This window comes from Taudactylus pleione, unplaced genomic scaffold (genome assembly GCF_031769625.1).
Source record: "Taudactylus pleione unplaced genomic scaffold, aTauple2 ptg000179l, whole genome shotgun sequence".
Lineage (NCBI taxonomy): Eukaryota > Metazoa > Chordata > Amphibia > Anura > Myobatrachidae > Taudactylus > Taudactylus pleione.
In genome coordinates, this window is record NW_028284581.1 from 7457879 (window position 1) to 7485423 (window position 27545).

Sequence of the window (27545 nt, forward strand, 5' to 3'; positions counted from 1 at the left end):
AAGTTACATTAATGTTAATAGGGTTTATAACATTGATGTTGCTGATCTGTGTTCCATATAAAATGTATTCCGATCATTCAGCTATCGTTTACCTTTATTGTTCGTTTTAAGATCGGCATAGCAAGCAACAGTTGCCTCTAGACAACTAGAACTGGGACAGCTACAATGGCAGTGAATGTGGCAAACATTGTCTAAATCTTTATTACGGTATACAGCCACATTTTGTACCACTGATCACTCTTGAAATGCTTTTGACAATTTCTACTTGTGTCTCATGCCACTTTTATTGTAAATCACAGCTATTCTCTCACAGGTTCTTTGCATCATGAGGGTTTCTCCAAATACAAACTTCATCCTCACCTAATGCTATCATACAGCCCCACTCTGGCTCGGACTGTACCCCATCTGTCTTGTTGTAATCTGCTATGTTGTATAAATCCAATGTTACAGAGATGTTCGGTTTCCTTTTTGTACAAAAGGACCAGCTTTCTGCAGTACCCTCACCATTCTCTTTCCCACGTGGTATTGGATATAATGATTAAATAATTACACATCGTGTACCTTTAATAATCTATACTATATGTTATTTTGGAGATAAAAAAAAATCTATGGGGGAACAAAACACAACAGCAACAAAAAAAACTCTGTGCTAGGCACAACAGCAAGTTAATTAAACAGATGGTTTTATTAATTGTCTCCGCAAACAACTTTTTTCAGAAAAGGACAATAAAAATCCAAAAAGTAAAGATTTGCATACTATGGGCCTGATTCTGAGTCACACACACTGATACTGACCCACAGTGCAGTCGGACACAGTGGAGCGATTATCTCTTATGCACAAGCATCTATGTCGCAATGTACATGTGTTCCGATTGCATGCACACAGAGTCAAAGTTGCGATAGAAGCGCACAGGAGATGTAAAATCTCAGAAATGTAGTGGGCGTTCTTGGGCGGTGTCTAGCTTAGCCCACATGTTATGGGAGTTTCTGGGGCTGTCGCTGAAAGTGGTTGCATATAGAGAACATAGGAGAACATACTCTTGGGCGGAGAAACTGCACCTGCTGTGGTGTGACCGATGGTGCATCTAACTATTCATCAGCTGGTATTACAGCATCTATGGATGCCTCAGTCCTAGCACATTCGGCTTCACAGATTTACTCTAGGAAAGGATTTTGTAGCAGCATTTACATAAAGTTGCAATCCGCCAAAAGACGTAAACAAGGGCGCGACTGCATCAGTGTCTGTATCAAACCTGAGCTGGGTACACACTGAGACAATGCAATTACGATTTGGCCAAATCGTAACGACATATCATGCAGTGTGTATGGACGATATGTGCGCTGTCGCGGTCGCATGCAATTTCAGGTTTGATGTACTACGCATCGAACCTCATGATACCGTTTGCGGCTCCATGCATATTAATAAAGGACGATGAATTGTTCCGTTGTTCATTACATTGCTCTAATGTGTACCTGCGGTATGATATGTCGGTCAGTGTGTACCCACCTTAAATGTGGAGATAAATATAAGTGTTCAGTCATAAATGGACTCTATGCTACAGCTTTGTAAACTGTCATTTGTTCCCCATCCATCTCATACAAAACATTTTCATTGTAAGTTCAGTGACTATTCACCTGCTCTGATGGGCCATAGAAAGATGTACTTCCAAAGGTTACAGTGCCTATCTAAATCTGCTGTGCCCGTTTAATAGGTATCAGCAGTTCCTGATGTGGCAACCTGTAAAGAATCCCCACCCATGTCACAGCTCTCCCCACAACCACCAGGATGGGGCATCTGCAAAAAAAGAGAGGACTTAACAACTGGGGATTAAAAATGCATGGGTGTGTTTGGGGCAAGAGGCTACAAAGTTACACTTCCTCGGTTGCTCAGGTCAGGGAACAAAGGGCTAAAGGTGTTTGGTTTAGAGTAGGTCAATGAGCAGTTGCTATGCCAAGCAGGACTACTTAGCAGAGTAATGTCGCATTCTTTTGATTGCCGTGTACTGCTCCCCCCTCCCCCCAATAACAACCACCAAACTATGACTAGGTGTGGTGGACTTTGTCTCATTGCCTTACAGTACAGTACAAAACAGGGTATATTGTCCCAAATGCTAATGACAAAAAACAGGCTTACATAATGATTAAACAGGAACACACCAAAAGCTTACCTTTAAAAAGGGGTAATATACTTTTTATACCTGCATTAATTGGCGTGGACATAACTAATGTGCCAGTAGGCATAAGGGCTCAGGCCTAGTGCCCATACAGTTGGGTGGCACAGTGAGGTGTGCACAGATGCACCCCCTTCTATATGGCCTACTATCTGGTGGTCTTGTGGAATGTCCAAAGGGGTGGAGAATGCCAGGAACTGGTAAGGGAAAGGCTTAGGGGCTTCTAGCAATCTGGAGCTGGACCACTAAGTGACTTTCGCCCTGGTGGCCTATTGTGGTCTATGGCTTGGCACCACTTTGGTGGCCTAAATAAAAAAGCCTAACCTGCTCCGTGCGTGATATGATAAAATGGGGAATAGTGTTAGCTCTTTTATTTTCCTCATGATCTCCTTCTAGCCTCTTAAGGGTTTTTTTAAATCTTTTTTTACAGCAGCTTCTGTAATTTTTCCTTCAGTGGCTCTTCTTCACTCCCTCTCCACCAGTTAACAGATGCACCAGCTCAGAGCCGAAAAATGTATGGTCACCAGCAGTGGGCCCAACCATTATATGGTAAATCGTGTTTGGGATGAGCTTTAATCGGCTAACCATGACAGCCTCCCATTAAACCATTCTGATATTTTTCAGATTCCAATGGTCCAGAAACTCACAGCTGTAAGTTCTGGCAGCTTCCTCCAGCTGTGATTTTGTGGCTTTGTCTCCTGGTAATCTCTTGTTGGGGCAGCTCCAGCAGGGATTTCCTCTGTGTGAATCTAATAATGTGTACGGTGCACTTTCATTACCTATAATGCTTTATTCTCCCTGTGCATTCCATTTCTCTCCTTCCCCATTGTAGAATAAAGTAGACCACCTTCAATGCTTTTCATGGCAGCATTTAGAAAGCCAAAGAATTAGGTCGAATTTTCAATTTTGGAAAAAAATTAGTCAGTCCATGTCCAAGCCGTGCTGGATTATACTTCATTTGGCAGTTTATGGTAGTGCCATCTCTAGTCTACCACCTGTTTTAATTATACTCTGAACTATATTCTAGACCTTTTGTGTTCTAAAATGTTTATAATGGAATTGAACAACAGTCATGTCACAAGGAGCCAACCACTAACAAAATGTCAGTACTGCTGATTGCTTTGTGTAATTACAATATTTTACTGCTTCCATTTCAGCAAATGGCTTGTAGCTGATTGCCCTTTGCTATCATACTGAAACCGCTTGATTGCTCCCGTTTTACTCTTACTTTTATCAGAACTTTCTTTTTATGAAATTCCTTGTTTGCACTCGTTCATCACATTATTGAAGGGATTATGTCTGATCCATGTGATATATTCAATGCAGACTTCCTTGGCATTTTTATTTAATACGATAGAACCATTACAATTGTAAAGAGTTCACATAACACCTAAAAGGTTCTTTTAACATAAACCACTGCTTGTCAGAAAAAAATCTCTAATTAAAGCAGCAATTCATCTTTTGGCACATTAAATGTAGGAAATGACAGTACTGTTAATTATAAGCACCCGTGAAAGAGCACAGCAATAAAATGATTATTAGCTTCGGACGGCACTTGCTGCACACGGTTGCTGCCCTAGGCCCTCAATAAGAACCAGTGGGATGTTTTGTTTTAATTATATTTTTTGTGTTTTGTTTCTTGCAGCATTTATTTAATACTCCAGGTTCATACCATACTATTTGTACAATGACAAAACCAAATATTTTATGAACAAATAGAATGACCGGGCAAAAATGTCTATGTATATTTATCTATACAACAGTAACACAGTGTGTAATATCCCCTACTCACGTGCCGCCTGTGTGGACAACAAAAGAGTAGCCCAGTGGTTATAAGACTTTCCTGGAGATTCCGGTACAATTCCTTGTGACTGTGGTCCAGTATCCCTAATATGCATTATATACAGTGCATCCGGAAAGTATTCACAATGCTTCACTTTTTACAGATATTGTTATGTTACAGCCTTATTCCAAAATTGAATAAATTCATTTTTGTCCTCAAAATTCTACACACACTACCCCATAATGACAACGTGTAAAATGTTTTTTTTCTGATTTTTGCAAATTTAATTAAAAAAAAACAAAAAAAACTAAGAAATCACATGTACATAAGTATTTACAACCTTTGCTCAATACTTTGTTGATGCACCTTTGGCAGCAATTACAGCCTCAAGTCTTTTTGAATATGATGCCACAGCCTTGGCACACCTATCTTTGGGCAGTTTTGCCCATTGCTCTTTGCAGCACCTCTCAAGCCCCATTAGGTTGGATGGGAAGCATCTGTGCATAGCCATTTTCACATCTCTCCAGAGATGTTCAATTGGATTCAAGTATGGGCTCTGGCTGGGCCACTCAAGGACATTCACAGAGTTGTCCTGAAGCTACTCCTTTGATATCTTGGCTATGTGCTTAGGGTCGTTGTCCTGCTGAAAGATGAACAGTCACCCCAGTTTGAGGTCAAGAGCGCTCTGGAGCAGGTTTTCATCCAGGATGTCTCTGTACATTGCTGCATTCATCTATCCCTCTATCCTGACTAGTCTCCCAGTTCCTGCTTCTGAAAGACATCCCCACAGCATGATGCTGCCACCACCATGCTTCACTGTAGGGATGGTATTGGCCTGGTGATGAGCGGTGCCTGGTTTCCTCCAAACATAATGCCTGTCATTCACGCCAAAGAATACAATCTTTGTCTCTCATGGTCTGAGAGTCCTTCAGGTGCATTTTTTCAAACTCCTGGCGGGTTGCCATGTGCTTTTTACTAAGGAGTGGCTTCCGTCTGGCCACTCTACCATACAGGCCAGATTGGTGGATGGCTGCAGAGATGGTTGTCTTTCTGGAAGGTTCTCCTCTCTCCACAGAGGAATGCTGTAGCTTTGACAGAGTGACCATCGGGTTCTTGGTCACCTCCCTGATCTCCCCTGATCGCTCAGCTTAGATGGCTCGCCAACTCTAGGAATAGTCCTGGTGGTTCCGTACTTCCATTTACGGATGATGGAGGCCACTGTGCTCATTGGGACCTTCAAAGCAGCAGATATTTTTCTGTACCCTTCCCCAGATTTGTGCCTCGAGACAATCCTGTCTCGGAGGTCTACAGACAATTCCTTGGACTTCATGCTTGGTTTGTGCTCTGACATGTACTGTCAAATGTAGGACCTTATATGGACAGGTGTATGCCTATCAAAATCATGTCCAAACAACTGAAGTTACCACTGGTGGACTCCAATTAAGCCGTAGGAACATCTCAAAGATGATCAGTGGAAACAGGATGCACCTGAGCTCAATTTTGAGCTTCATGGCAAAGGCTGTGAATACTTATGTACAAGTGATTTCTTAGTGTTTTTTTATTAAATTTGCAAAGATCTCAAAAAAACTTTTTACACGTTGTCATTATTATGTATTGTGTGTAGAATTTTGAGGACAAAAATGAATTTATCCCATTTTGGAATAAGGCTGTAACATAACAAAATGTGGAAAAATTGAAGCATTGTGAATACTTTTCGGATGCAATGTGTGTATGTATATGTGTGTATATATATATATATATATATATATATATATATATATATATGACCAGCACAAACAAGCCGCGGCACTCAGAGGTTTATAAAGTTGATAAAAATGTATTAAACTCACATCTGTGACACCACCAGCGTTTCGGGACAAAGGGACAGGTACATCCCGAAACGGTGATGGTGTCACAGATGTGAGTTACATACATTTGTATTACCTTTCTTTTACATGGATTTACCCTGAGGACACCGAAGTTGCTGTAACCCGCTAGGAGAGTGCCGGTCTGTGCAGGACTAATATATACATACATGCATACATACAGGTTGGATCTCCCATATCCAAATATTCTGAAATACGGAATTTTTTTTAGCATGACTGAGGTTATTGAAAATATTGTATAAAATAATCTACAGGCTTTGTGTATAAGGTGTATATGAAACATAAATCCATTCCCAACATATTTCATTATGGTATGCAAATATTGCAAAATACAGATTATTCCGATATCCAAAAAAACCCTGGTCCCAAGCATTTTGGATATGAGAGACTCAACCTGATGACGGTCAACAAGACCCATTCGCCAATGGTACTTTTGTGGCACACACACGCTTAGGTGAGGGACTCCTTCAGCAAATGAAATTTTATATATATATATATATATATATATCTATATATATATATATATATATAATAGAGAGAGAGAGGGAGAGACTGAGAAATTCATGCGCACGCTTGTGTTTTTTTATATATATAAATACACACGTGGGTCTTTCAATCTCTATTTTTTACATGTATGAACAGAAAATAAATCTAAATCAAATCAATATTTGGTGTGACCACCCTCTGCCTTCAAAACCGCATCAATTCTTCTAGGTACACTTACACAAAGTCAGGGACTTTGTAGAATTATAGTCTGGTGTATGATTAACCAATCATACCATACAGGTTATAATGATATCATCATTGTTATATGTAGGTTGAAGCACAGTCATTAAGTGAAATAGAAACAGTTGTGTAGAAGGCTTAAAACTGGGTGAGGAACAGCCAAACTCTGCTACAAAGGTGAGGTTGTGGAAGACCGTTTCATGTCACAGGTCATATACCATGGCAAGACTGAGCACAGCAACAAGACACAAGGTAGTTATACTGCATCAGTAAGGTCACTCCCAGGCAAAGATTTCAAAGCAAAAGATGCGGGCAACGTTGAGGACCGTAGACATAGTGGTCGCCCAAGGAAACTTAGTACATCAGATGAAAGACACATCATGCTTACTTCACTTTGAAATCAGAAGATGTCCAGTAGTGCCATCAGCTCAGAACTGGCAGAAACCAGTGGGACCCAGGTACACCGATCTACTGTTCGCAGAAGTCTGGCCAGATGTGGTCTTCATGGAAGAATTACAGCCAAAAAGCAATACCTTTGACATGAAACAAGGCCATGCGACTCAACTATCCACGAAAAAATAGTCAGCTGTTTTGGACTGATGAGTCAAAATTTTTAATATTTGACTGTAACCGAAAGCAATTTGTTCGCCGAAGGGCTGAAGAGAGGTACAATAATGAGTGTCTGCAGGCAACAGTGAAGCATGGTGGAGGTTCCTTACAAGTTTGGGGCTGCATTTCAGCAAATGGGATTGGGAATTTGGTCAGGATTAATGGTCTCCTCAATGCTGAGAAATACAGGCATGTACTTATCCATTATGTATTGCCATCAGGGAGGCATCTGATTAGCTCCAAATTTATTCTGTAGCAGGACAACGTCCACAAACATACAGCCAATGTCATTAAGAACTATCTTCAGCGTAAAGAAGGAGTCCTGGAAGTAATGATATGGCCCCCACAGAGCCCTGATCTCAACATCGAGTCTGTCTGGGATTACATGAAGAGACAGAAGGATTTATACAGAGATTGCAGCAGTGCCCACCATATAATGCAGAGAGTGTCGCATTTCTCACTATATAATGCAGTGTGTTGCAGTGATCACCATATAATAGAGTGCTGCAGTCACTGCCATATAATACAGAGTGCTGCAGTGCCCACCATATAATGTAGAGAGTGTCGCACTGACCACCATATAATGCAGAGTGCCGCAGTACTGACATGTAATACAGAGAGCGCCGCACTGACTGCCATATATTTACAGAGTGCCGCAGTGACCACCATATAATAGAGTACCGCAGTTACTACCATATAGTAGAGTGCCACAGTACCTACCATATAATAGTGTTGCAGTGCCCACCATATATTGCAGTGTGCCGCAGTGACCTCCATATAATACAGAAAGTGCCGAGTATTGCAATGGACGTTATATAATATATAGAGGGCATCAGTGACCAACATATAGCACAAATATGAATACACCCTTTACACACACAATATTAATACGCCCCACCCTGACACACACATGCAACATTAATACACCGTCATAGATATTATAACAACACAGCATCCCCAGAAAAAAACATATCCACCCCTCTCCACCACCATATACCGACCCCCTTAGATAACACTAAAATATTTTTCACATCATCAGTTACACTTACCTGTGAGGATATTTCTCTCAGTGATGGATGGACCTGGCTCCTCTGCTCTGTGTTTGCGCACTTTGTCCAGTGAGCTCCTGCAGGAGCGTTGGACAGCTGAGTGTTGAATGGGCAGGGGTTTGGAGCTTCACTCACACATTGTTAATCAGGCCCTGATGGTAGTGTACCCCCCCTTCCCGTCACAACCTGCTAAGTACACCCCCTCACAGAAAGGGGTGTGGCCACAATGCACTGGGGTTCACCTGGAAATTATCCGATTTCCCGGCAGCCCAGTCCAAGCCTGGGTAAAATTCCTCCAAGCCGATGTTCAGGACTAATCAACAATTATCAGAAACATTTAGAAGCAGGTATTGCTGCACAAAGGGGGATCATACCAGATACTGAAAGCAAAGGTTCACATACTTTTGCCTCTCACAGATATGTGATATTGGATCATTTTCCTCAAAATGAAAATGAGCATGTCTAATTTTTTTTGTCTATTTTGTTTGATATGGTTCTCTTTATCTATTTTTAGGACTTGTGTGACAATCAGAGGTAGTTTTAGGTCAAATTTCAGCAGAAATATAGAAAATTCTGAAGGGTTCACAAACTTTCAAGCACCACTATATATATATATATATATATATATATATATATATATATATATACATATATATATACATACATACATACATACATACATACATGCATGCACTGCACGGATAGCTTACTGTTCTAAACTAGATTTTATTCTGTTTAACCATTATTAGATATAGTTATTAGACATTAGTAGTTGTGGGAATAATATAAAATGAGACTGTAATCTCCTCTAAGTCCGAGTCAATTATGTCTGATTCCCCAGCAGTGAAATGGTTAATATAACAATAATCATACACCTCTGGGAAATTTGTAGAAAACTTGGTTAAATGTGAAGTCCCTAGGTTACAGCGTAACATGTTTTTACCATCTGTCTTGTAGAGTGCCCGGAATTACAATCGCTACGGACATCATCTGTGGCTTTCCTGGGGAGACAGATGAAGATTTTAAGGAGACTTTAAAACTAGTTGAAGAATACAGATTCCCAAGCCTCTTCATTAATCAGTTTTACCCACGCCCGGGGACTCCAGCTGCTAAAATGGTGCAGGTTCCAGCTCATGTGGTAAGCTATTTTATCCCATATTAAGGTGTGTAGCTGTAAAGGCATTTCCTGCATAGTGTTTATAGAGAAAATGCAGTGTCAGTTGGCAACTAGCTACACAGTTACAGGAGGATAGCAATGTACAAATATTACTTCTACATATTGTGCTTTTTTTTTTACTTCATGCAATGCAGATTTGTAAGGTGAACTGAAAAAAACACACACAAACAATGTTTCCCCTCATAGATTTGTAGTTCATCTGGTTTTTAATGCATTATAACTAGATGCAAAAGCTATAAAAAAAAATCTATAATGCTACCCAAAAACTCCAGCACATCAACTCCTAATAGAGATTTTGCCACACAAAAGCCAGACTCAAGAAGTATCACAACTTTATGCTATACAATACTAATAATTGCAATGGAAAAAGTAAAGCAATTTTAATCTTAAATTGTAGTGTGATGAGGAATTCAATTATAATGCAACAAAGGTGTCCATTTTCCCCCCAGGATTATTAAGTAGCAATAGTACTTGCATTGTATGTTGAACACTCCAGTTATCTGGAGTGTTTTGTAGATACCAAATAGATCATTAGTAATGGCAACAGGACATGCTTTTAATCATTTTGTGTATTTAGAAATCTGGAGCGATTACGTATATTTATTAATGATTAGTTGAACCCTAATTTAACCAGATGGATGATCTTGGCCAGGAAGAATATGCAGAACCCTCCTCATCTTCCCAGTGATATTCAGGAAGATGGCACATGCGCACAAGAGATCAAAGGCTCTGGCACAGTACCAGAGTATCTGTTTTCACTGTGTATCACTATACTCCCAAAAATGTCACTGGGAAGATGGTGCTGCGGAGAAGGACTTGGTTGTCGGCACATGGTAAATATACTCTGGGCGCAGGGTGTGCGCTACCGGGCCCCCCCAGAGGCCGTGTGAAGCGCACACACTGCATCCATTATAAATGCAATTATGCCCCACACCTTAACATAATGGACAAGCACTTGCAAAATTAGCAACACCTATTAACACAATGGTTTCTGTGACTACAAGCAGGCATGCTGATCAGTACTATGAGCATTGGGCAGAAAAACGCTATGCTAAAACAATCCATTTTGTGTCAAAGGTAAATCGGGCGGCAGGCGCGGACAGCCCGTTTAGGTTAGGGGCTCCCGGGGGGAACTTAAAGTTAGACACCCCCCAGGAGTCTTAGGTTTAGGCTGAGGGGAAGGGGGGTTAGGTTTAGGCACTAGAGGGGAGGTTAGGGTTAGGCACCCCTAAGGGAGGGTAAGGGAGGCGGGTACGGTTAGTTATACTTACCGAAATCCCCTGTCAGGATTTCCACTGCTGCCGTTCTGCCGGCGTCAGGATTTGAACCGCCGGCCTTAGAGTCGACGGTCATTCATACTGGTTCCGGATAAAGATGATCTCGGCCAGGAACTTAGGAAGGATGCCCACAAACTTACTACACTCCCATATCTCCCCCACAACCATGTGTCTTTATCTTCTGCAGTGTCTGGCTCATGGAGGAGGGATCTAGTCTTCATCACACTGCTGCTAGTTCATGTGGGAAAGTACATAACACTGGTGATTCTCACTGATTACATCAACAGTGTTCTGCGCAGATCACCAATATGGAGTTGCAGTATAGTGCCACACTCTGACCCCTCTTCCACCAAATACTTCAATAGGGTAAGAGCTGCAGGAGTATCCAGTATAGAATGGGAAAGTCACACTGAGTTGCACCCCTTAGTTTCTAATAGATGAAGACTGTGTACACACACACACACACACCGACACCCGCCACACCGACAGTAAATACTGTGTATACTTGCCAGGGTGCCTTCCACCATTAACCATGATGTGCTGGTGAATGAATCTGTATAAATTCCTTGTGGCGGCACTCTAGATCTGAGGCTCAATAAAAGATAATAAACTCCTGTATTTCCGAAGTTTCAGTAGTCTTTAGGGATAAGTGTATAAAACAAAGACACACATTTAAATGCTACTCACCACCTAAGGGGCAATAAAGTTCTACCCATGTCAGCTGTGTCCCCGCCTTCCAATCACAGGCGCTCAGTGGTCACCATAGTAACCTTACAATGAGGTTTTTAGGAAACCACATGACCTTTGCAGAGTGTGCTGACACCGCTCACCACAGAAACAACTTAAACAAAGTTGAAAAATATACGTAAAACCAAACAGCAGCAGCACTGTGCAATTGGACATATAAGACTGCATCTATAGCATAATAGCACTAATAGTAAACAAAGATTGTTACAGTTTATGTTGTTGCTGTGGTGAGTGGTGTTCATTGCATGAAGAACGTAAAAGTAACCATAGGAAGAATTACATTGAGATGCATTATTATTTTTATATTATGCAATTTTTGTCACTCTTTCCCTAGCAAAGAACATTAAATTAAAAAGGTGATGTAATTCAGTATGCTACCACAATAAACACTTTACTGTACATAAAACATTAGGCTACTGTATCTGTGTATGGCAAATGACACAGTAATTTCCGGTGGAGCCAAGACAAAAGTATGACAATTGATGTGAAATGCCATCCGCATTCTTGGGGTTGAGGACTTGGAAATTTGTCACTGTTCTAAGATGGTGGTTTAGAATGGGGCTGTGCGTTACTCTACAGATGTCATTATTTTCACCTATAATATTTTGTACTAGCTGGGATACCCCGCTTTGCCCTCGCCTATAACCCCATTCCATTAATCCTGAAAAGGACCCCACTGTTTGCTAACATGCATGCAAACAGTAGAGTAACTACCGTAGGTGCAAGGGGTGTGGTTGCTATGATGCGCGAGCTGCCTCTGTGGTCTGCCGCTCTCCCTGCACCCAGTCATGCACACGAGGTGGGCTGGTTCAGTCAGGGCCGCCCAGGGGGGCCCGGGTGTCAGTGGTGGTGTTTTGGCTGGCAGACATGGAGAGACAGCCGCCGGGTATGAGGCAATCAGAGCTGGTGGGCCGGCAACCAATCAGCAGTGGTGGCTCCTTATTGGCTGGTTCATAAGCTCTGATTGGCTTGCGACCACCACCAGATCCAAATTGCGCCGGCACTGTCTGTCCATGCCTGCAGCTGCGTCTGCTGTAATTAGCTGGTGGACCAGCACCAAATTCACACCTACTGGCTGCTGATGGCACACGGGGGAGACAAGAGGCTGCTGGAGGGGGACGGGGATGTGAGTTTGCTGAGGGGGGCATAATGTGTAAGGGCATTACTGTGAGGCATAATGTGTATGGGACACTACTATTGTGTAGAATAATGTGTTATATGGGGCACTTCTACTATGTGGCATAATCGGTAAAGGGCATTACTGTGTGGGATAATGTTAGAGGCATTACTGTGTAGTGTATGGGGTATTACTGTGTGGCATAATTTATAAGGGGCACAACTACTGTGTGGCATAACATGAATGGGTCCTGTAGCATGAACACAGTGTATCACTGAGGGCTAAAATTTTACATGTGAAAGTTACTTTATGCCGTCTATCATCCTACCAAATTTCATGTAAATCTGAGATGGTTGGGTTGGAACCTGTGATGATTTGGCATGGAATGACCCTATTATTAGCAACAACAATAGTCTAACTTTAACTGGCAATTAGCGGAAAAGAAAACTTTTTTTTTAGGCTTGAAAAAAAAGATCATTGATCCCCTTGAGAATTTGAAGAGTTGTTCATATGGTTCATGATCTGTACTGGACAGCACAAAATGCAGCTTTGTTCTCCATTATCCCTGTATTACCCTGAACTTGCATGTGAATTGCTGTTGAGAACCTATTAAGAATCAATGATGCAGTTTTCAAGCTCCGTCTGAAACTGTTTTTTCTTTTTTTAAGCAAATTCATGTCAGTAGGATGGGGCAGTGTGGGCTGGCCACGTGCGAGAGGCATTAGGAATGTGACTACTTTTAGAACTCATCTGTATTGAATAATCATAAAAGCTGCAAACAGCATATACTTCACACTGTGTTTCACTGGCCTAATGCTGAAGAAGTATGAAAATAGAAGCTCTTAGCACTTCCCTTAGTAGTCTCATTGCATATTTGGAAGAGCAGATAGTAAAGGCAGCCACATCCAAGTTAAGCAAGAAATACACAATATTAATACTTTGTCCCAATTGGTCAGAAGTGCACATTTTTTGATGATTTTGCTCCAGGATTTAAAGCAGCACTTTTGTTAAAGCATACATGCCTACCCTCCCGATTTTCGCGGGAGGCGCCTGATTTTTCAGGTAACCCCCCGCACCCCTGGAAGGGTAGGGACTTATCCCGCATTCTGCCCACTTCCTAGTGAAGTGGAAGAATTTCTGCGGCGTTCGCGGGTCCCCGTGTAGGGGGAGGGGCTTATTGATGCGATTTTCCATGAATCACGTCATTTAGCCCCACCCCCTATTTAAGACAATCGCTGCAATTTGATGTGAAGGGGGTGGGGCTTAATGACATGACCCGTCAGGCCCAGCCCCCGTCACAGCCCACCTGCTTCTCCTCCCAAGGCTTCTCCCGGGGAGGAGAAGCAAAAGGTAGGCAAGTATGTGCTACAGGCTAAATCAACCTAGTATACTTGTACAAACATGGAGCTAGTGTCGAAGAATGCTGACCAAGGACCCCAAATTTTGTGAAAATATCTGGAAGAGTGTTATATTATTATGTACTCCATATAATGACTATGCAACATTCTGGTGCTTTACTGACTGCATTGTGTTTGGGTTTACCGCTTTCTACCGGATTCTAGTTGGCAGATGGCAACTGAGATGATATGCCTGATTAATTTGTTTTGAGGTTGTGAGACTGATGGGACTACAAAGGGTAGAAAGGATGAACTTTGGGGGTGATAGGGATTCTGGCCTGGAGAATTGAGAATATTAAATTCTGCACATCTTGCCAGAACACCAAAACTTTTGGGCAGCTATACCAAATAAGAAATAGTGACCATGGAAAATGGCAACCTCACCAACATCAGTCAGCGATATCTGGATGAATCTTGGGCAGCTCAATCATGGTTACCTCTAAAACCTGAATTGTTGGAGTGCCCTGAGGACCGCTTTTGGGAACTTCTGGCCTAGAGTATGAATATTTTTCAGTGAAGTCTTTGAACTCATGCTGTGTGTTATAACCATTTGAAAAAATGTATTATAGACTTTTAATTTTTATTATGTTTTGATACGAAGACACCCCATTTATATCTTAGACACCCCTGAGGAAGTCATTTATGACAAAACGCGTTGGTTGACAAGATATAGAGGGAGACCGCATGTGTACTAACATCTGTCCCACAATAGTCAAGATGTCTATGTATATGTGAGAATAAGTTTTAAATGTGATTTTATGTTTTTTTTTTAATAAAATATAACTGTACTAAAAGAAAAGCAGGTCATTAGTTGTATTTGGATGAACTCAGGTTCAAAAAGGTCTCATAGTAGGCCAAATAGAAGGAATAAAAACTTCACCATTATCACCTCACAACACCAGGCTTGCCTACCCTACTGATTTGGCCGCGAGCCTCCCGAATATCGGGTGCTGCTCCCGGCCCCCAGAAAGGCAGGCAAGCCTCCCAGCGGCTGCCGACCCATCCGGCTCCTTCGCAGTCAATGATAGGAACCACCGTAGCTGGGTGGGCGTTAATTTTGGTATTGTGAAGAGGGGGCGGGGCCACAATGATGCGATCGCTTGGCCCCGCCCCCAATACATTACCATTGCCCGGCCATGCTACCTGCTGTATGCAGACATTCAGCTCTCTCCCGTAAGGTGAGTATTGCATAACAATATATTATAATAAAGGGGAATTGGATCCCATATAGAGTTGTATAATCCATTTAGGCACTCCCCATAAAACCAACATTACCATTATATACTGTATATATTATACATAATTTTAAAGTTTAATATAGTCATACTGGAAATACATAGTCAATGTTACAGTGACCTTATGTCTTTGCTGTTTGATTTTTTACTTTGTTCTGTTTTGTGTAATTAATTGCTTTTGAGGGATTAAGACCTTCAAAGTATGCAATATCTGTGTTCTATGGCAAGTAGTAAACTGTAATTAATACAAGTTCTTACGTTTTCACTTAAAAGAGAATGATGGTTCTTCTGATTGGTTTATCTGTCAGTTGAAAAATAATATACCACAAACATTTTTCTTGAAGCTGGTCTAGCCCAGGTTATTAATAACCTTGAACCAACAAATGTTCTTTTTTTTTTTATTTTATTTTAAATAACTTCATGAAGAAACAGCCTACATATTTACAGTTTTTATAAAATTAGGGCTTTAAAATAGGAATAATATACCGTATATACTCGAGTATAAGTCGACCCTAATATAAGCCGAGGTACCTAATTTTACCACAAAAAAACTGGGAAAACTTATTGACTCGAGTATAAGCCTAGGGTGGGAAATGCAGCAGCTGGTAGTGCCCCCAGTAGTAATCCCCCCTGGTAGTGCCCCCAGATGTAATCCCCCCTGGTAGTGCCCCCAGAAGTAATTCCCCCTGATAGTGCCTGGTAGTGCCCCCAGAAGTAATTCCTCCTGGTAGTTCCCCCAGTAGTAATCCACCCCTGGTAGTGCCCCCAGAAGTAATCCCCCCCCCTGATAGTGCCCCCAGAAGTAATCCTCCCCTGGTAGTGCCCTCAGTAGTCCTAGTAAAAATAAAAAAAAAACACTTACCTGAAACCCCGCTCCTGATCCCGCCGCTGTTATCAGCTCCTCCGGCCGCTTTGCATTATGGGAGAGACGTCGTCATGACGTCTCCCATTACCCACTGCGGGAGCCGGAAGATGGCTCCCGCAGTGGGAGCAGCAGCAGCCGATGAGAGTCTGACAGACTCTCATCGTCTGCTGATTACAACAAACACACAGCTGCCGGCTCCGGCGGCTGTGTGTTTGGCGGTGTGTAGTGCTGACCGAACTCCGTCCGGTCAGCGCTACACACGCGGTGCAGCTGTGTCACAGAGACACAGTCTGCGCCGCGGCCCTCATGGTACGCTACTCATCTGCGTACCATGCGGGAATCCCTCGAGTATAAGCCGAGGGGTGCTTTTTCAGCACAAAAAATGTGCTGAAAACTCGGCTTATACTCGAGTATATACGGTACATTAAAATTATATTCTATTGTTTAATATTTTGTTTTTGGGCTGCTGTTAACAGGTCCCGCTCATGTTTATCAAGAGGAGATAAATTATAAAATATAAAAAGCTTTATACATTCTCATAAAATGTGTGTCAGGCACCAACAGAACACAGTTCCACCTAAATTCACTGCCCAGAATAATGCCACATGAATTTAGTGCCCAGAATAGTGCCACATGAACTCAGTAACCAGAATAATGCCACATGCATTTAGTACCTAGAATGGGAAGCCGACGGGCGTAATCCCGACCGCCGGCTTCCCGACTGTCTAATTCCGGGAGGGCACTAATGACAGGCACCAAAATCCCAACGCCTGTCATTAGACCTACGCCGGGAGCCCGATACACGGCTTACCAATCGAAGGTAAGCCGGACACCGACAGCTGCGCGGGGGGGGTTAGGTTAGGGTCTACTGGGGGGGATTTAGGGTTAACCACCCCCCTGGGAGGTTAGGTTTATGCTAGGAGAAGAGTGGGTTAGGGTTAGGCACCCCCGGGGGGAGATTAGGGTTAGGCACCCTGCCCGGGGGACTTAGGTTTAGGTTGCGGGGAAGGGGGGGGTTAGGTTTAGGCACTTGGGGGGGAGGTTAGGCATCCCTAAGGAAGGGTTAGGGGGTTAGAATAGGGTTATTGAATACTTACCTTTTCACGATCGAGATTTTCACCCCTGCTGGGCTGCCGCTGTCGGGATTTGAACCGCCGGCCATGAGGTTCCCCTAGAATAATGTCACAGGGATTCAGGACCTCATTGAGGCGGTCGCTCGGGAGCGATTGGTCGAACCCAAAGTGACCGAGAATATGCAAACCGAGCGCTCAGTCGCAAAGCACATTGTAAGCGCGGAAACACCCACAACAATGAAAGCACACCTCCTATGTCTACGGCCTAATTCAGAGTCGGTCGCAGGCGGCAACCTACGTCAGCACGATTAACACCTGTTACATTGTTAATTGCCTACAAACATCGGTTGAGGCAGTAACCATCGCCAGCACTCGCAATGCTTAAGGTAGACCCTGGGCTACCCTTAGCTCTGCGAGCAGTAGCGTCGTTATTGCAACAAGATGACGTGTGTGATGACTCTCTCAGTAATATATGCACGCCCTTTATAAGGTCAAACACGCCTGCGTGCACACCACCACACCCCCGTTCACAAGCACCTTCCCCTGTAACCACCCACAAACAGCACGAAATGTAAATCACAGCTACGACCTCGTAGTGACTAGCGAGCAAGAGGATTGCGGTCGGGAAGACAGGCTTGCGCACGCGTGCTGCCAGGTACATGCATGCGAAGTTGGAAAAAACATTGCTCGCTACGTCCAATCGCTCCGTGCGACCTCCTCTGAATGAGGTCCTCAGTACCTACATTGATATCAAATGAATTCATTACCCAGAATAATACCACATGCATTCAGTAACCAGTATAATACCACATGAATGCAGTAAACAGAAAAATACGTCCAATCGCTCCGTGCGACCTCCTCTGAATGAGGTCCTCAGTACCTACATTGATATCAAATGAATTCAGTACCCAGAATAATACCACATGCATTCAGTAACCAGTATAATACCACATGAATGCAGTAAACAGAAAAATACCACATGCATTCAGTAACCAGTATAATACCACATGAATGCAGTAAACAGAATAATATCAAGTAACCAGTATAATACCACATGAATTCAGTAAACAGAATAATATCACATGCATTCAGTAAACAGAATAATGACACATGAACTCAGTAAACAGAATAATACCACATGCATTCAGTACCCAGAATAATGACACATGAACTCAGTACCCAGAATAATGACACATGCATTAAGTAACCAGAATTATGACACATTAATTTTGTGCCCAGTAATGTCTGTGTTATAAACAATTCTCCACTGCTAGAGAGGGCGTTCTTATAATGAAACAGAAGGAGTTCACTTGTATAGTGGTGAAATGTAGGGAATACATCTTAAAATAAATACATTTGTCTGTTACCCCCCTAAAATAAAGTGTGTGTGTATGTATGTATGTATATATATATATATATATATATATATATATTAATGTATTTATTTTTTCAACCATCTTGGGTTTCATATTAATGAGAGTAACTCTATTTGCAATTTAGAGTGCATTTATTTTAGAAGTGTATATGTTTAAGTAAGGGTTATGTGCTATTTTGAAGTCCATAGAGCAAGTCAAGTGTTTATTAACAGTTTCTTATACAGCGCAGCATATTCCGTTGCGCTTTACAATTTGAAACAACATTAATAGAACAAGACTGGTTTGTAAGAGACAGACATAAAGGTAAGAGGGACCTGCTCGCAAGCTTACCATCTATAGGGAAATAGGTTTTGATACACAAGGATAGGTGTTATATATTGCATTTTGGTCCAGCCAGATTGCAGAGGTTCTTGGTGAGCCGTATGAGCCAGTCACACTGGAAAGTTGGCCAAATGTCAGGAGGATGTGAACAAAAGACTGTGTGAGGTTATGTGTGGACTGTGAGAGGTGATGTAATTAGATATGGAAGCTGTGAAGGTTATGTGGGAGATTCTGGAATCTGATAAGCTTCTCTGAAGAGGTGAGTTTTCAGGGAACTCTTGAATGTTTGGAGACTAGCGGAAAGTCTTATTGTGTGTGGGAGGGCATTCCACAGGGTGGGTGCAGCCCGAAAAGAGTCCTGTAACCATGATAGGGAGCAAGTAATGCGTGGGGATGAGAGACGCAGATCTTATGCTGAGCGTAGAGGTCAGGTTGGGAGATATTTTGAGATGAGTGAAGAGATGTATGTTGGTGTGGTTTGGTTAATAGGTTTATGTGTAAGTGTTAGTATTTTATATTGAATACGGTAGAGGACCGGTAATCAATGGAGGGACTGACAGAGTGGATCAGCAGACAATGCAATAGTCTAGAAATAGAGAGAGGTAACAGCGCTCACTTAAAATAGAAACAAGTTACTAGTTTAATAAAGCATGCAAAATATATCAGCATACATAATAATAAAATGTATAAAGAATACATAAAAACAATCCAATCCACCAGTCACATCGGTCTCATATAGATGCTGGGAGGCTTAAATAATCCAATAGGTATTGATCCAATGGTACTGAGCATGTAAAGTTCTGAGAATCAGTCCAGACTCATATTTACCAAATCCAATGTCCACTTAAATTGAGGGGTCCTAATTAGCAGTGCTGATAGGCGTCCGCAAGAGTTGGTCCCCCGGGCAGAGGTTCGGCAGTCTGTTGATATGGCTGAATAAACACGCTACTTTGACCATATATTGGCACTCCCGTGGTGGATGAATGATACAAGAAAGCAGCCAGGGCTGACGCGTTTCGCTGTGTTGTACCCACAGCTTTTTCAAAGGTGGTGATATGGCTGCTATGAGGGCTTTTTATATAGTGTATCCAAGATGGCTCCTAATTGCCATCTGTTGTTAATTGACCAACAATTTGTAAAAGGAAACCTTCTTGTAATTAAACACTCACATAGATAACACAGTTAAGAGGAGACAGACTTACCCAGAATAAGGATCTTTTTATATCAACATGCAAGCGGTCCGATCATAACTGTCAGTGCCGCTTGTCTCTCCCATTCTCCTTCCGCCGCGTGGTGTAAATAAACCACACGTGGGGGAGAGGGGAGTAGTCAAGGTAACCCATAAACATAGTTGATGATAGGACCAATAACGGTCACGTGACAAAGCTCAATGTCACGTGGCATCCATGGCGCTATAACGTACTGATGTATTAGACATCTGCTGACAAAGTCATGTGATCCGGAAGGATCAGTGCCGCTTGTTTCTCCCGTTCTCCTTCCACCGCGTGGTGTAAACAAATCACATGTGGGGGGAGAGAGGGGAGTAGTCAAGGTAGCCATTAAACATAACTAATAATAGGACCAATAGCGATCACATGATAGAACCCAATATCACGTGACATCCATAGCGCTATTGTGTGCTAACATACTGGGTATATAATGGTAAAGTCACGTGACTTGGAATGAATCACGTGATCTAAAAAAGGGGACACAATACATGCTAATCCGCGATCTCAATTATTGACATTACATAAGATTAGATCAACCACTCCAACAGAGAGAGACCAATTATCGTGGCAGAAATCGAGAATTGACAACAGAATTACCAAAAAGACGCAGAGATTTAAGTTCAGAGGGAGAAGGGGGGGAAAAAAGGAGGTATATAAGAGATTAAAAGCCAGTTTTTCTAAAACTAAATCTTCCAGTGTATTTAATCTGTCTTCAAAGAGACTAACAAGCAGAGAAATCCCTCCTTTACAAAGGTCTAAAATTCGCCCCATCCTCCTCACCAAATATCTTTAACCTTTTTGTGGATCTCAATAAATTAATTAGAGATCTCTGTAGGAAAAGATACTTTGCGAATAAGCAGATTTCTAAACAAACAGAAGATGCTTTTCCCATAGTGCTAGATTCTAATGATATTCCAATAATCAATATACTTGATGGACTTTTAGAAGAAAACAATATACACTCACAGATGGGAGATACTACACGAATCTTTGATGTAAACAGAGATAAATTTAAACTTAAGTCTGAATTTTTTCCAATTAAATATAAAAGCCCTAATATAGAGTGTTTCTACAAAACAACTCTTGATAATTTTAAAACATTATGTGCTACTAATAAACACCAACATAAAAGATCTAATTTGAATAAATGGGAAAAAACGTCTCTTAAGAGACTTATGAAAGACTCCCATTGTCATTAAGGAGGCCGACAAAGGGGGAGGGATTGTGGTTCAAAACAGAACAGATTATGTATCTGAAGCTTTGAGACAATTTAGTGATACAAGTTTTTACTCAGTACTTCCATCTAATCCAACTAGAGAGTTTCTGTTAGAACTACAGTCCCTCCTCAATGGAGCTTTTCAGAAAAAGATTATCTCCAGGGAGGAATTTAATTTTCTTTATTCACCTCACCCCACTATTCCAATATATTATCACTTACCAAAGATTCACAAATCCCTCACTTCACCTCCCGGTCGTCCCATTATTTCGGGTATTGGTTCTCTTTCAGTTAATCTATCCTTTTATGTTGACTCATTTTTACAACCTAGAGTCCAAACACTTAAATCATACATTCGAGACACTACTCATTTTTTACAGTTAATTGAGGGAGTGAAGTGGAGGTAGTCTTATGCGTTCATGACTCTGGATGTCCAGAGTCTTTATACTAATATCCCACATACATTGGGAATAGATGTTATTAGAAGATGTCTCCAAAAAGATGGTGACCTCTCTGAACGTCATGAGAACTTTCTACTGGACTCTATCTCATTTATTCTTCGTCACAATTATTTTCTTTTTTTGGACACATTTTATCTACAAACTATGGGGACGGCCATGGGGACCAGGTTCGCGCCCAGCTACGCCAACCTCTACATGGGGGAGGTGGAGGACCTCCACGTGTGGGGGGGGTGGGCTGGGCTCGAGCCTGGTTCTCTATGGCTGTTACATCGATGACCTTTTTATTATTTGGGATGGGCCCCTCACTTCAGCACAAGAATTTGTTTCTAAACTTAATTTAAATAAATATAATCTAAAATTCACTTATACTTTTCACAGTCACTGTATTAATTTTTTGGATATCTCCCTGGAGATATATCAAAATAAGATCACTACACGAAACTTAACCAAAGAGGTGGGATCGAATGCTTATTTGCATGATAAGAGTTCACATCAAATGACATGGAAACGCAATATTCCCAAAGGTCAACTCATGTGTTTAAGGAGAAACTGTTCAGATTTCAAATTACAGTAGGACCCCATGATGGAAGTTTTCAGAATGAGAGGATATCCAGAAGATCTCATTAAGAAATCTTTCTCAGAAGTGCTTGTTATGGATAGAGAAACATTATTTAAATCAAAAAAGAAGGAAACAAATGTTATTGGAGTTACAAAAAGAGAGTTAGCATTTATTTCAACATATAATGATTCACAAAGGGAGATAAAAAATATCATAATAAAAAATTATGATATTCTTAAACAAGATAAAATTTTAGGTGAAATAATCCCTTCCAAACCAAATTTTATTTTTAGACGCAATAAATCCCTTAAAAACATGTTGGCCCCCAGTTTATTAAAAAATTTCGAAAGAACGAATTCTAATATTAGTTGGCTCCCCATTAAACCAATGGGGTGTTTTAAATGTGGAAGTAATCGTTGTACCACCTGTGATTATATAGTAAATGGGACAAAAAAATTTAATATACCCAATAGTGAGGAGACATATCTCATCAAGGAGTTCATTAATTGCAACTCCAAGTATATTATATATGTCCTCACCTGCGGGTGTAATTTAAAATATGTGGGTAGAACAACTCGTTGTCTGAAAATCCATTTTATGGAACACCGAAAGAAATTTAATTAACCAGCTTCCATCCCATAGTGTCTCTAGACATTTTCAAGAGACCCATAAAGGGGATCCTAGTTCACTTAAATTAATTGGTATTGAGAAGATCTCCTTGACCACTAGGGGAGGTGATCGTTTCAGACTTTTATGTAAGCAAGAATTGTTTTAGATATTTAAGATGGATTCCTTAAATCCTAGTGGTTTAAATTAAATGTTAGAGCTTAACTCCATTTCTTGTTAACACTTTGTTTTTATTTTATTTATATTTTATTTTCATTTTTTGTTATTCTTTATTTATTTATTTTTCATTTAATGGAGGTATATATCTTTTAATTATATGCTAATTATTTATAAATATATTGTGTTTTAGATATTTAGTCTTTAGAATATAATTTCTTTGAAATACCTATTATTATGATATGTTAGTTTCAGTATATTTTGATTTCTTCTTTTTGAATATGTTTTTATGTAATGTCAATAATTGAGATTGCGGATTAGCATATATTGTGTCCCCTTTTTTAGATCACGTGATTCATTCCAAGTCACGTGACTTTACCATTATATGCCCAGTATGTTAGCACACAATAGCGCTATGGATGTCACGTGATATTGGGTTCTATCATGTGAGCGCTATTGCTCCTATTAGTTATGTTTATGGGCTACCTTGACTACTCCCCTCTCTCCCCCATGTGTGGTTTGTTTACACCACGCGGTGGAAGGAGAACGGGAGAAACAAGCGGCACTAATCCTTCCGGATCACATGACTTTGTCAGCAGATGTCTAATACGTCAGTACGTTATAGCGCCATGGATGCCACGTGACATTGAGCTTTGTCACGTGACCGTTATTGGTCCTATCATCAACTATGTTTATGGGTTACCTTGACTACTCTCCTCTCCCCCACGTGTGGTTTATTTACACCACGCGGTGGAAGGAGAACGGGAGAGACAAGCGGCACTGACAGTTTTGATCGGACCGCATGTTGATATAAAAAGATCCTTATTCTGGGTAAGTCTGTCTCCTCTTAACTGTGTTATCTATGTGAGTGTTTAATTACAGGAAGGTTTCCTTTTACAAATTGTTTGTTAATTAACAACAGATGGCAATTAGGAGCCATCTTGGATATACTATATAAAAAGCCCTCATAGCAGCCATATCACCACCTTTGAAAAAGCTGTGGGTACAACACAGCGAAATGCGTCAGGCCTGCCTGCTTTCTTGTATAATCCATCCACCATGGGAGTGCCGATATATGGTCAAAGTAGCGTGTTTATTCAGCCATATCAACGGACTGCCGAACCTCTGCCCGGGGGACCAACTCTTGCGGAAGCCTATCAGCACTGCTAATTAGGACCCCTCAATTTAAGTGGACATTGGATTTGGTAAATATGAGTCTGGACTGATTCTCAGAACTGTACATGCTCAGTACCATTGGATCTATACCTATTGGATTATTTAAGCCTCCCAGCATCTATATGAGACCGATGTGATTGGTGGATTGGATTGTTTTTATGTATTCTTTATACATTTTATTATTATGTATGCTGATATATTTTGCATGTTTTATTAAACTAGTAAATTGTTTCTATTTTAAGTGAGCGCTATTACCTCTCTCTATTTCTTTAATATACCCTTGAGGACTGACTATCCTCTTGTTACACAGCTGCTCTAAGTTGGTATTTATACTTGCTCATTTGTGATTTCTGCACCCTGTTCAGCGCTTCTGCAGTGTAATTACTGTGTGTTTTTTTTAATGCAATAGTCTATGAGGGAAATAATGAGTGCATGGATTAGAGTTTTTGCAGTCTTGTGTAAGATATGGTAGAATTTTGGCTATGTTTTTTAGATGCATGTAACAGGATTTTGAGACAGATTGTATGTGGTGAACAAAGGACAGTTCAGAGTCAAGGATGACACCAAGGCAACGAGATTGTGGGGTTGATTGTCGCGTTGTCAACAGTGATAGAGATATCAAGTTGGTAACTACTATTGGCCGGTGGAAATATAATTAATTCTGTTTTGTATATATTAAGTTTGAGGTGGCGAGATGCCATCCAAGATGAAATGGCAGAGAGACATTCCTATGACACGGACCAGCACAGATGGTGACAAATCTGGGGAAGATAGGTAGATTTGAGTATCGTCCGCGTACAGTTGATACTAAAAACCAAAAGAGCTGATTAGTTTGCCAAGAGAGGTGGTATAGATTGAGAAAAGCAGAGGACCGAAGACTGAGTCTTGCGGTACGCCAACTGATAGAGGTAGTGAAGTGGAGGTAGAATCAGAAAAGCGAACAGTGAAAGCGTGATTAGATAGGTAGGATGAGAACCACGAAAGGGCTGTGTCTTGAAGATCTAGAGATTGTAGTGTTTGTATGAGAAGAGAGTAGTCAACAGTGTCAAAAGCAGCAGAGAGATCTAGAAGAATTAGAATTGAGTAATGTCCTTTAGCCTTGGCAGTGACCAGATCATTTACTACCTTTAGCCAGTGCTATCTCTGTGGAGTGTTGGGAACGAAAGCCTCACTGAAGAGGGTCCAATAAGTTGTGGGTGTTTAAAAAGTGTGTGAGGGGTGTGTAGGCAAGTCTCTCCAGTAGCTTGGAGGGGCAAGAGAGCTGGGAGATAGGACGGTAATTTGAGAGAGTTAGGGACAGAATTTTTTTTTCAAAATGGGAGTGATCACTGCAGTGTTGCCTGCCTTTCTTCCACATTAAGATCTTAGAACCCTTCCACACATTTTTTTTAAATGTGCAAATTGAATTTTCTGGTTACTTGTAAAACATGGGTGATCGCACATCCTTGAACAAGTAGGATTTCAGCATTGCCATTGGATTTATTAAATGGGCATATTTGTTTAAATATTAATCCCCTCGCTTATTCACATGTTCATCAAGCATGTTAATAATGTCGGAATATAGGCTAAATATGCAGTTTTGATGAAAGGGATATTACTGTAGTCTAATAATAATTCTTTATTGTCAGTTCATAGTTGGAGTGTTCTAGCTAGCATGGAAAATATTAATGTTTATCTTTATTGGGTTATCTTAGGGGGTTTGAATGGAATTCTAGTCTAAGTTTTCAAACAGACTAATTCCATCAAAAACTTGAAATTGTTGGTGGCATTCCACAAGTTAAAATGAAGTGCAGAGTACTGCTAATCTGGGGCACAGTGACCTGCCTGTTGTGGTACATCCTCCATGTCTACCCTAGACATGGGAAGCTGTGTTTGCTGACAGGATGTGATGGCTCACCACAAACAGTGGTGGAACTCTCGGAGACAATGGAGTCATTTGCCCCCGGGCGCCAGCCCTGAAGGGGGCACCTGGCTCCATTGTCACCCGGCCATTTCGGGCACTGCTAAGGGACCAGTACCTGCTGCACCGCTGGGGAGCTGCATGGAGGAGGAGTGCCGCTGATCGGTGCTCCACCTCAATGACCTGCTGCTGCCGGAGTGCTCTATGGTCGTGGACATCACGTAGCATGTGATCGCCGCGACCCACCTGAGCACCCGACATGCACACGGGGGGGTTACTGAGTAAACAGAAACCCCCCCTGCCTGCCGATCAGTAACAAACACATCGCCGGCAGCGCCGCCAGCGATGTGTTTGTTTTAGCAGCCAGTGAGAGTCAGACTCTCAGTAGCTGTTTTATCCACGGAGGGAGCCAGGCGGAGCTCACTCATGGCTCCGCCTTCTGGCTCCTGCAATGGTGATGGGAGAGACGTCATGACGTTTCTCCCATAGTGTCGAGCAGGAGGACAGAGGAGTGGACGGTGGTGTGTGCAGGAACGGGATCCAGGTAAGTAATCTGTGTGTGTTTGTGTTATATTTTATATCTGTAAGGGGCACTGCATAGGGGGGACCCACTACTGGGGGCACTACATAATGGGGCACTGCATAACGGGGCACTGAATAGGGGGGACCAACTACTGGGGGCATTATAACTGGGCACTGTATAAGGGGCACTACTGGGGGCACTGCATAGTAAGGGCCTCTACTGAGGGCACTGTATAAAGGGCACTACTGGGGGCACTGCATAGGGGGACTACTACTGGAGGCACTGTATAAAGGGCACTACTGGGGGCACTGCATAAGGGGACCATTACTGGGGGGCACTACATAGGCGGGCACTGTATAGGGGAACCTTTACTGGGGGCACGGTAAAGCTTATTTCCCCTTCTTGCTAGGGACCTGGAAGTTACGTGAGTGAGGGCGGAAGTGCAGTTCATGCCCATTAAGGCCAGCTAAAGAAGTAAGTTGTCCACACTTAAAGAAGAAATTTGTCCTTTCGCAGGCTCACTGTGCTCGTCATGCTTCAGCTCGGTGGCTCGCTACGCTTGCCACAAGGTTATATTCCCCCTCTATGCCCACTTGGATGGTAGGGAATGACACTGGCTGATGACATCAGGGTCCTCTCCGTGAAGGGGATTTAGACACTACCCTGGGAGCACTGTATATGGGGCACTACTGGGGGCACTGTATCAGAGGAACTGCATACGGGGGCAGCGGCAGCTGGGGCTGGCATAGGTGCTGGGGGGTGATAAATTTTAGTTAGAATTAGGGTTAGACACTAGGAGGAGGTTTAGGGTTAGGCTGCGGTAGGGGACGGTTATGGTTAGGCTTTCAGAGAGGTAGGTTAGGGTTGTGGTAAAATACTTACCAAAATC

The 27545-nt window shown here is 41.9% G+C and overlaps 1 protein-coding gene across 1 annotated transcript in view; it reads left to right on the plus strand.

The window, feature by feature from the left end:
• The window catches only part of CDKAL1 (CDKAL1 threonylcarbamoyladenosine tRNA methylthiotransferase), a 1097522-nt gene that overhangs the window by 826325 nt on the left and 243652 nt on the right, over positions 1–27545 (plus strand). The window contains exon 12 of the mRNA XM_088475853.1: positions 9182–9362. Coding sequence (XP_088331979.1) covers positions 9182–9362 — 181 coding nt within the window. The remainder of the gene's footprint in view (positions 1–9181; positions 9363–27545) is intronic.